The sequence below is a fragment of the Aptenodytes forsteri genome, unplaced genomic scaffold (genome assembly GCF_000699145.1).
Source record: "Aptenodytes forsteri isolate BGI_AS27 unplaced genomic scaffold, ASM69914v1 Scaffold61, whole genome shotgun sequence".
In the NCBI taxonomy this organism is placed as follows: Eukaryota; Metazoa; Chordata; class Aves; order Sphenisciformes; family Spheniscidae; genus Aptenodytes; species Aptenodytes forsteri.
Window position 1 is genome coordinate 1683385 of NW_008794443.1, and position 11255 is coordinate 1694639.

The window sequence follows — 11255 nt, forward strand, 5'->3', positions numbered from 1 at the left end:
CCCCCGCCGGGCAGCAGCTTCCCAGGACAGTACAGTACAAACACACCCTTCCTCCTCCCCGCCCCATCCCAACCGACGTGGAAAAATATAAAAATCCCAAAACTTCTGCAATAATTTAGTTAGAATAGCTCCTCTGGGTTTGTGCAAATAAATTAAAACAACTAAAAAGGAACGTTAAAACACTTATTTCCAGACTGGCAGGCGTCACAACCAGCCCGTGTCGCCTCCGCGGGGTTTGGCCAGGAAGACATCACAGCGAACGAGATTTTTTTTTTTCTTTTTTTCCTTTTTTTTTTGCGTGTGTGTGTTTTCTCTCGAAGGTCCCTCAGCTGGGCAGGTCCTTCGTCCCCGAGCGAGGACATCCCGCGGGCCGGGCTCCGGAAAACAGCGGTTTCGGACAAGAGACGTCACAAGCACAAAGTGCACAATATTTCTGGTATTTACAGAGACACAGCAGTCCTTCAAGTTTCAAGTTTCGTCAAAAGAAGGAGGAAAGAAAACAAAAAAACAACCAACAAAAAAAAAAAACCAAAGCCAACCCAAACCGACAAACTGAAGCGACATCAAAGGAGTTACCGGTATGGGGGGAAAAAAAAAAAAAACCACAAAAAAAGGGTAAAAACTGAAGTTACGACACAGCTGCATCGCTCCCAAGACAACAGGTAACACGTCCACAGGCGGGGTTGGGGTGGGAGTATGTACACGGGCGACGGCGAGGCCGGGGAGAAGCTCCCGGCGCTCACCCGGCGCCGGGGGGTCACCAGTCCGCGTCCTCCTCGATGTAGTAGTCAGGGGCCGTACCGTCGAAGAGGCCGGGGTCGAGGGACTTGCGCTGCTTCCCCCGGGCGAACACCCTGGAGATGGAGCCGAAGCCCATCTTCTCTTTCTTCTTTTTCCGTTTTTGGTCTTCCAGGTCCTCTAGAGACTGCGGGGGGGAGAGAACACGAGCTTGGCCACCGAGCTTTTCATTCAACCCCCCCCAGCCCCACGCCGGGGACGACGGACCACAGGGTCCAGGTCCCGAAAAATATTCGGGTCCAGGTCCGAAGCAATGTTGAGGGATTTTGGCTTCTGAATTCAACCAGCTCAGGATTTCAGCTCCAGGTAACGTAAGGATGGTCAGAGCAAGGGTCTGTCCACGGCGTGCTTGAATACCCCGCCGTTTTAGGGTCAAATACAGAAGAATAATCTGATCTAGGCTGTGCCTTACAAAAATCGAGACCGCGATGGGCCCCAAGCACAGCAACCACCTACGGCACTACCTGGATTTTGGGGCAAATCGTGGCAATCTGAGACATCCCAGACTTAGAATTCAGGATGGCTTCTGTTCTTTTTTTTTTTTTTTTAAAAAACCCAAATCAGTGTCTTTGAGCCCCCTCAAATCACTCACTAGCACAGGACCGGGTCTCACGAGCAGGATTTAAACAGGGCTTTGTGCCCTACCTGTACGATTGGGTTGTGCAAGTTCTTCTGTACCGGTCCAGGACTGTCCCCCTGCGGCAGAAGGAGACGGATCCAATTGCATCAGCCCCAACAGAGCCCGGGACCCCCCAGACCACCCCAGCAAAAAGCAGCTCGTCCGGGTGGCTGCATCACTGTGGGGCTGGGACAAACCCCAGGAAAGCAGCTCTCCAGGTCAACAAACCTCCAACCCGTACCCCACCCCAAAAACGAGATCATTTTTGGAAGCGGAGGACCCACAGCATCCCCAGCCGCACACAGCGGGGAAACAAGCCCCCCGTCAAAGCAAGCCCCCCATCACACAGCGCCTTACGTTGCAGAGCGAGTGCGTTCGATGCCGGGGCGAGTTGATGTCGCTCGGTGTGGACGACCGGTCGCCCTCGGCCGCAGAGGCGTCGGAGATGATGGACGGCTGCCGGGAATGACAGGGACTCACTCTGACCGCTGGAAGGCAGGGGGGGGGCACCGGGGAGTTAACATCACGCCAGCAAACCTGACCCCACGCAAAGCCTCTGATGCGCTTCCAAAAAACCTATTTTTGGGGTGGTTTTGCCCTTTTGTTTTCTTCTATGGGGGAATAAGGCAGCTCCTCAAAATGGGTTTGGCCCTGCGCCCTGATCCTTGGCGGGGGGGGGGGGGGGAAAAAAAAGTGGTAGAGGGTCTGCTGGCTCTGCCGGATGGCGGCCGTCAGCGGGAGGTCGGCCTGCATCACCCACTCCTGGTTGCCGTTCAGCACCGTCTCGCCCGGCATGGCCAAGGAATGGCGCTTGGGGACGTCCTTGGTCAGCGTGGCGAGGGACTGCTTGGCCTGGGGGAAGGACACCGAGGTGGTGGTGGTGGTGGTGGGGAAAAACCGTATGAACATCTCCCGGAGCAGCGGAACCGGCAGCAACACACCGCACCAAACCCACCCTCCCCCTTTGCAAGTAAATACCCAAATTGCGTTGCTCCCTGCACCGAGGATATCCAGCTCCTTTTCAGCGATGGATTTTTTTCCTGCCAGTATTGCAATAATGCAGCAACTGCAGCAAACGCGTGCACGCAACAACTGCAGCAAACGCTTAAATGCAATACTGCAATAAGTATTTAACTTCAGCAAAACCCGCCGGGGTGTTTCAAGCACTCGAGCTGCTGAGCCGAGCGCCTGCAGCAGCGGCGCAGGGCTGACCCTCGAGTCGTGCCCGCTGTGTTATCGAGCTCACCATGGCCAGCTCGGCCTCCAGCTCCTTCATGCGGTTGTCTTTCAGGTCGAGCTGGGAGCGGAGGGCGCTGGCGTGGTCCGTCGCCTCCTTGGCTTGCCGTCGCAGCTCCCACTTCTCCCGCTCCAGGAGGTCCTTCTCCTTCGCCAGGGCTTTCACCGCGTCCTCGCTCTCCTGCCGGGACACGGGGCAGCCATCAGGAAGGGGAAACCCATGCGCTACTACAAACCCCTCTCCCACGACCCCCCTCGGGGACCACCCGACTGCTGCAGTGCCAAAGGGCAAGCGGTACCTTTGGGTGTCACGAGAGCCCTGTGCCAGCAGGGACGGCAGCGGGGAGCTGCGGGATGCGGCCCGTCCCCCGAAAAGGGATGCCCGCCGTGCACCTGGTTAAAATTCCATCGAATTTCCCAGGTCTGGCTCGCTGGCCGAATTTCCTCCAGTATTTATTTATCCTTAACCTGCTGCGGTCCAGCCCTCGCAGCAGGGGAGCGTCTGCCCGGTTGTAAGAGGCCGGCTGGGGCTTTGGTGGGTTTTTGCTCGATTGCAAACCGGGTTTCGCGCTCACGCCGCTGCCAGCCCCCCCGTGCCACGAGACCACGGTACTGGGCTCCCGCACTCACTTTCCTGTGCTGCTCGTAGTTCCTGATGAAGTCGCGGAGCTGCTCCTCGCGGCTCTCCAGCGTGGCGTACAGCTGCTGCATCTGGCTCACCAGGTCCGTCTTCTCCACCTTCAAGCGCTTGCGGTCGGCTTTCATGGCTGCGGGAGAGACGATGGCTCAAGCACTGGGGGCACGGCAGCCCCCCCGCCTCCGCCGCGGCAAAATTTTCCTTTTCAAGGAAAAAGCAGCAAAATTGCGACCCCAGGGGCTGGGCTGCGAGCAGACGCCCAATTCGTTCCTATTGCTGCACCCCCTGCATGCACCCAGCAGCCCCCCGAAACGCCCAGCGCATCTCCGCCGCGGCTCCTACTCATCGCCCACCCTCCACGGGGCAGCTCGGCCCCCAGAAAAGAGGAGATTGGAGCGAAACCGCTGCCGCAGCCTCAGGGCCTGGCGCAGGAAAACCTGCTGCTCCCTTTCCAGGATAAATAAACCACAACCGGTTTATTTTTAGCAGCTCGGCGGATTCCTGCAGCGCTCCCACGAGCCCGAGGCACGGCTCCCCGAGCGTCCCCTTCCAGCTCAATGACGCTGCGCAGGGACGGGGGGACAGAGGGGGAGGCTGGGTGGGTGGGGGCACCACGGGATGCGATGGGGGCGTTTCGCCAGCCCTGAGGTGAAACCAAAGACCTTTGTGTTTTCCCTCTCCCACACACCAGCGAGGGATGCTCGCTGACCACCGATACAGGGACGGCTTGCTGGGAGACTGGCAAAACCGGGGAGGATTACAGAAATGCCACGTAGGACAAAGGACTTCAGTAATTTCTGCACGTTAAGCGCCTTGCCCAGCCCCGAACCTGGTCCTTGGCACTGCTGCAGAAATGCCCTGCGGCTCCCTGCGCCAGATACACCCCACCAAAATAATACCCAGTTTAGGAATCAGAATACAAACATTGCTTTTCGTTGTAGGAACGACTTTGCATGCTTTTCCACCCTGAGGAAGCGCTGCTCTCGAGGGAGCGAGATAGTGTGAAACACCCTCTGCCCCTCCAATGCTCCCTGCACTCACTGCGTTGCAAGCAGCCGAGCCGGCTCCCTGCACCAGATACACCCCACCAAAATAATACCCAGTTTAGGAATCAGAATACAAACATTGCTTTTCGTTGTAGGAACGACTTTGCATGCTTTTCCACCCTGAGGAAGCGCTGCTCTCGAGGGAGCGAGATAGTGTGAAACACCCTCTGCCCCTCCAATGCTCCCTGCACTCACTGCGTTGCAAGCAGCCGAGCCTTGCAAGCCGTCCCTCTATATTAAAAAAAAATCCTAAAACCAACCCCAAAGCCACCAAGAGCTGTCTGTATTACAAAAGCCGCTAGAAGACGATAGCCCCACCATGAGTGGGACCCGCCTCCACGCACACGCACGGGCCCAACCTATTTCTGTTAGATTAAAGAAATCCACGACGAGCGTTTCAGCCCACACTGCGTTTCCTACCCTCCACCCCCCCATAACGAGCCACTTCTTCTGGGGGCTTAAACTGCACCGTAGCGTGCTCCGGGATCCTCCTGGCGAGACGCATGTGGGATAAAGACCTGACTGAGGAACACAAGAAAACCATTACCATGGCACGCTTAAAAGGAAAATCATTTCCTTCGTGCAATTAGCACCTTCGGTACCCTTGGCTTCATGCCTCCGCCTTCTCCCAGCACAGGAAAGCTCGTGCTGGGGAGCTCCGCTCCCACCCTCCTACGGCTGAGGACCCTCGTCCGTCCCCCCCCCCAGCTGCTTTCTGTTAAATACTCAATAAAAGCATTTCCACCTGCGTGTAAGGAGGGACAGCGTTATTATTAGATACGCACTGCAGACCTCAGGCAGAATAATCCGCTAAGGGGATATCACCCAGCACCGCGTACAGCATACCACCGTAATGCACCCAAATAGCCCCCTACAGAGGAGCAGCACCTCTGCTCAGCCAGCTCTATATAACACGTTTCAACCACCTCCTGCATCCCACCCGAGCTCGTTACAACCGCCGGCTCGAGGAGGGGTTTACTCGGGTGGGAACTTATTTCTGTGCACAGGTATTACTGCGCGTGCGTGCTGGGAAGATGCATAATAAAACACGTGCTTGGGATGGAGCCAGTAAGGAAGGGAGAGGGCTTGCAGGTTAGCGGACAAAAAGGTGGTGGTGGGGGAAAAAATCAGACCAAATAGCGGAAGAAGAGGGAGATGTTTGGGACAACAGAGATTTTTTACCTGTTAAAACCCAGGAGATGAAACTCTTCGGACCAACTACTCTGCCATTAAGCATCGGAGGTTAATCAAACCCCAGAAAAACAACAAACCAGCTAAGAAATGCCACAACGATTCACGTTGTCCCGTGATAGGGAGCACTTGTGATTCTTCCTTGCTCACTTCCATGAATGTGGCTCCTCCTGGGACAACTCAGCCCCTTCCAACACCGGGACTTCCCTCACTTTTTTTCCAGCTTGGGAAATTACTACAGAAACCCCCTAAAAGTAATCGTAACCGGACCACACCTAAGTTTTTAAAAAAGCACTTTCCCGTCGCCTGTCTGTGTTTAACAACAACCTTCCCCCTGCCCAGTTATTTCACATGAACTGAAAACTTGCTGAAAAAGAAAAATTAATGATAAGTTGGCCGAGCCACACTGGGGTGAGATCCGGACCCCACAGAAGCGGGTACCCAGAGTTACCGACTGCGCTGGCCGCGACTCGAGGACACGTGAAGCGCAGCCATCGCTGATTTGGGTTTTAGAGGGGGAATTTTTGGCCCCCGTAGCCCTTCCCAGGCAGGGTCAGTCTCAGCCCCATCCCCGTAGGATAACGCACTGCTGAAAACCCCTCTGCTTTCAAGCTCTTGAACACTTTGCGACACACATATATATATTTTTAATTTCCTCGAGGATACTGAGAGGCTCTTACAGAAGTTTAAGTCACATTTGCACTCTCCGAAGCAGGAGGCGACAAAAGGCTCCTAATGAATTTAATTAAATAGCAGGTCCCCTGTAGCATACAACCTGCTTTAATTAGTGGCAGCGTTCAGGGTCCTTAAAGATTTATGGAAAACACTCCATCGCTTGCCAAAAAAAAAAAAAAAGAAAGAAATGCTCAGAAGTACTATTAGGAGAAGAGTACATACCATCTCCCAAGGTTGAATATTTACCAATATTCATGCCAACCAGTACTGCAAGAAGATGATGGACTTGGGGTATTGCAAGAGCAGGTTTTTTCCTGTTAACCCAATAGGACAATTTACCGTTTGTTTCAGTTCATATCTGAGAGATTTGCTAAAATTAATGCACTTTTTTTCCTCCTCTATTACCACTGCTCTCCCTCCTCCAAAACCGATTAGCTCCTAAGCTTAAAGACGATTTATCAGTCATTTGAGGACTTGATTCCAAACCCAATTAATAGGAAATTAATTGAAAGAGGCAGGAGAAAAATAAAAAGTTATGCAGAAGTGAGCAGCTAGGGCTGCCAGCAATTCCTGGACCACACATCGCTCGCTGTGGCAGCTTAATACATCCTTAGCAAACAAGCCCAGCTAATTACTCAGTCAGGGAAAACGAGCCATTGCGATCCACGGCGCGACGGCAGGGGCAGCCAAGGAGGAATAAAGCAGGTTTTCAATGGCCATCGGGGCCATCCGAAGAGGTGAAATGGCTTTTTTTCTTTAATCTGATGATCCAGGGCCAGGTTTCTGTATCCCAACCCCCCCAGGAATATCTAAATAAACTCTCCTACAGCCCACCTGCACGGTGGGCTCTGGCAAAACCTCCGACCTGTTCATAAACCCATAAACAAGAGCAGCAAGAAATCCTAAACCCTTACCACGAGCAGAAAGTATTCATCTCGCGCAGCTTACTTGCATTATTTATTTTTCCCTCCCACCCAAAGCGCATGGCAGAACAAGAGGGGGAACCCACCAGCCCCCCCCGCCCCAGACTCGGCAGCTCAGCACCAGCACCCGGCAGCAAGCGATGGGAAGGACGGCTTGGGAACGGCGGTGTGAATCCCCCCCTCCCCAGCTCTCGCCATCACCCCCCACCCCCCCTGCCTGCACCGTTAATCCTGCAGGAGGGTCAGCTTGCGCTCCCGTCACTTGAGCTTCCACCTCCTGCCACACGATCCGTCCCCCGAGCATCGCTTCTTCGGGAGAAGGATGACGGATGCAGGGCGGTCACGGGACCCGCTCCGCGCTGGGCTCCTCTCGCAGCCAAACCTATTAAAAATCCCTCCCCAGCGCCTTCTCTTTCCAGCTTTACCTAACGAGCTGGCATCTAATCGCTCCGATGCACCAACCTGAGGGGCACAGCCTTGCCCAGGGCAGCAGCACGGCTCAAACCTCCCAGTGGTGCCGCAACCGAAGGTGCCACCACCCCATGGCCCCTGTCCGGCCTCAGCACCTGACAACTTCTGGATGGGAATTAGCTACCACATGCTAAACCCAGGCATTTTCCCCCCTAAAATGGGGGCTGCTGTAAGTACCATTCCCCCCCCTTTGAAACTAATACTATCAAATTAAGGGAAAATGAGGTGATGGTGGTCGCACCATCTAGCCCAGGTTTGCTTGGAGGGCATACAGATAATTAGTTTGACTACCTTAGTAATGCGATATTAGATGAAAAACGACTATGTTTGGACCATAGAAATAGCATCTCTGCCTGGCTTCCCGGCTCCCGGGGTGAAGCGGCAGAACCCAAACACAAGCCAGGGCACTGGCAGCAGACGCAGCCCACCTCTGACCCTCCCGAAGAGCAGCTCTCCCTCCGGCTCCCGTCCGCTTGCGAGTACTTCTCTCGCCCCGTGCAATGTGGATTTTCACGCCAGGAATGGAATTGGAGCTGACTTTATCACTTATTGAATCGTACACTTATTTTCTAACGCTGGGAAAGGCGTCCTCGGGGGGCATCGCTCAAGCCTCGTTGATGCCCCATGCGAGAGGAACACGTAAACCCATCCTGTCCCATTAACATTCACTTAATTTCTCCTGTTTCTCCATCCCAACCATGAAATTCAATATTGTCACCATGACTAACCCATAAAATCGGTCAGCCCTGCGCAGGAACTGCAGCGCCACTCCTTGCTTTGTAATTAAATAGGCGGGCGCGCTCCCCGGGCGCAGCCGTCACCATCTGCAGAGAAGATCTTGCCGTTGAAGACGTCAACGTTACGCGGCGTCGGGCAGAGCCAGCACTCGCTCCTGGGCATGCGGAGGTACGGCGCAGGGAGGAAATTCGAGTGTAATGTTGAATTTCAGGAAATAATTAGAGGAGGCATTTGCCTTGGGGGAATTTACCTGGAAACACCCTGCTACGAGGCCAAGGGCTTTCCAAACCAGCCTCCCCCATGGTCATGACAAGGTGGTCAATGACTTCTGCTGCGAGTTTAAGGTGGGTCTTCAAAGGAGCACAGCGGGTTTTCTGTACAGAGCCCTGTGTCCCTTTGGTGAAGAGGGCTTCCTTGGCCGGGTCCGTGGCTGGGACACCCATCTGCCGGGACGCCCATCCGCCGGGACGCCCATCCGCCCGTTTCTTTGCTACCCACCCCCTTGCTGCAGCCAGCCGGGGATGCTGAGGGTTTCTGCAGGAGGCTTGTCCTAGCTTAAGTGCCATCCCCAGGAGGTCACAGCTCCGAGCCGCAGGTTTGGGAGGGAGGAGACCGGGCTACAACCCATTTGCGGAGCAGCCGTGAAGTTGGTTCGGTTCACGCCTTCCCGAGCAGCAGGGAAAGCCAGGCCGAGGTCTCCACCTTGGCACTCGAAAAGGAAACAGAAACCAGGTTTGCTCTCCGCGTGATAATCCCGCAGGCGAGCTCCAGCATGTTGGATAAACCTTCCCAGAAACAGGGTTTCTGCCATTAGCCCACATGCTCATAGATGTCACCCAGCCAAGAGGCTCCTCAAGTCCTCCAGGCGCTCGGGCACGGTCCCTTCCCGCAGCAGGAACCAGCAGTAATAAAGCTGTCTGCAACTTCTCCCGTCGGAGATTTCCACATCAGAAATCCAGACCACATCCATCCCTTTCCAGCTGGGGCCAGGGAAAATATAATTGCGCTAACACTGTAAGCATGATACCGAGTCCCAGCCCCAGCAAAGGAGGAGAGGACAATAAGATGTAGTGCTACGGGATTTCATTTGGACATTAACTGATCAAAAAAAAAGTGCAAGAGATGGAATCAGCCCAGAAAAAGGAGCAATAAAGATGCATAAAGCACATGCTGCCAGGGATACAGAAACTGCTCAGGTTACTCCCGCAGAGCATCCTGTGCTGCTCCGGATCCCGGCTCCCTCCCCTCCGCAGCAAGGGCTTGTTAGCACGGCACAGGGAATACGCTGCACGGGCTTATCGCCAGCTTTACCCCCGTGCTAAATGCTGTCGGAAAGGGCTGGAAATGCATTGCTGAGGAGGGACGACGAACCCACCCTCTTCCACCCAGATCATCACAAACCAAACCCCGTGCGGCCATGCAAAACGAAGGCTGTTAAAACTGCTGGAGCCCCCGAAAGTAAACCCCGCTGGCAAACCCTCTCCACTTCCCTCTGCGCTGAAGCCCGGTGAGCCAGTATGTATCTGAACCGGCTGTGTCGCGCTTCCGAGCTCGGAGCCAGCAGCGACGACAGATTTCCATATAATTTATCCGCTAATGACATTACACACGACCCAACGCGGGTCGCGCGCTGCTGCCGGGGCAGGGACGCTGATGCTGCCAGGCGCGGGGCATCCTTTAGCGAGGACCGCAGGGCTTTGCAGCGACGCATGCTGCGAGGTGAGACGTGGTCTTGGGAGATGCTCTCTGGCTGTGGGACACGACTGACACAAACCCCTGACCTACAGGACAGCACGGCCAGGTTTCCCCGAGCTCCTTGCACTGCCTTATTCTGCAGCTCCTTAATATAGAGCCATTATTTCCCCAAATGCCTCTTATCAGCTGATACGTTTCTCCCGGCAGAACCATTCACCGGGCACAGTTATTGCCATTTTCCCTCCCCTTTTGGCTACGTTTCTCTACGGACAATTTTTCACGGAAAGGAAAAAGGATTTTTTTTTTTCCCCACCCCTCCAGCTGCTGATCCCGTTTCCACATTACCCGTCTCCGTATCCGCCGCCGCGCTAAGCCTGCTCTGCTGCCCAGCGCCTCCAGCCCAGCTCACGAGGCTGGATCCAGCACGGCGAGCTTTTCCAAATTACGCAAAAGCTTTCCAGTATTGCGTGGGAGGGAAGGAGCATTGATTTTAAAAGCCTTCTTGGTACGTGCCTTTCCAAGTGCAAGCTGAGATTCCCCCTTCCTAGCCATCGCACCTGCAGAGAAGTCCTGGAAAAGCAATCCCAGCGGCTCGTATGGCGGCCAATAAAAGCCCAATAAAAACCCAACATTATATTCCTTAAATACTCACGATTCTCAAGCCAAACTCACTTTTTCTCTGTACTATCCTTCACAGAAGTGCATACGACCTCACTGCAGCTTCTTAGATGACTTATTATTATTTTTTTTGCAAATAGTCTTAAAGTAGTTCTGCTTTTCTATATTTTGCATTTATCAGCACTTCCCCCTCCCTGTCTGCGCAGAGCAAATATTCTCTCATTAAGGTTTTTCTTCTCTGATTATGGTTTTATAAACCCAGAGCATTTCCTGCTGTCAGAGGCTGCACCGGTGGCGGGGGGCAAGATTTTGAAGATATTTTGGCTGTTACTAATTTATAGGGATGCTTTTGCAAATCAGAGAGTGATAAATTAAAAAGCACGTAGACTGGGGTAGTTTTTCCTCTTCTTTTTCCAAAATCCTCCACCCAAATACGGCCTCAGCCTGATTCCCTGCTCCCCCCCCCCTTGCGCACCTCAGTGTCCCGGACGGGGGGAGATGCGGTACGCTGGGGCTCTCCCCCAGCCCGCTGCTCAGCCTCTGAGCCTGAGAACTTTCGACAGCCTCTCTTCATAATCCGCAAACGCGAGCTGACAAGTGGAAGGGAA

General features: G+C 54.2%; 1 protein-coding gene across 1 annotated transcript in view; it reads right to left on the minus strand.

Annotated features, from left to right (window-relative positions):
- Positions 1-99: 99 nt before the first annotated feature.
- The window catches only part of KAZN (kazrin, periplakin interacting protein), a 12117-nt gene continuing 961 nt past the window's right edge, over positions 100-11255 (minus strand). The window contains exons 2-7 of the mRNA XM_009289597.2: positions 3284-3420; positions 2664-2834; positions 2068-2269; positions 1775-1905; positions 1444-1494; positions 100-925 (exon numbers count right to left, since the gene is read on the minus strand). Of these exons, the coding sequence (XP_009287872.1) occupies positions 758-925; positions 1444-1494; positions 1775-1905; positions 2068-2269; positions 2664-2834; positions 3284-3420 (860 nt within the window). The 3' untranslated portion in view covers positions 100-757. The remainder of the gene's footprint in view (positions 926-1443; positions 1495-1774; positions 1906-2067; positions 2270-2663; positions 2835-3283; positions 3421-11255) is intronic.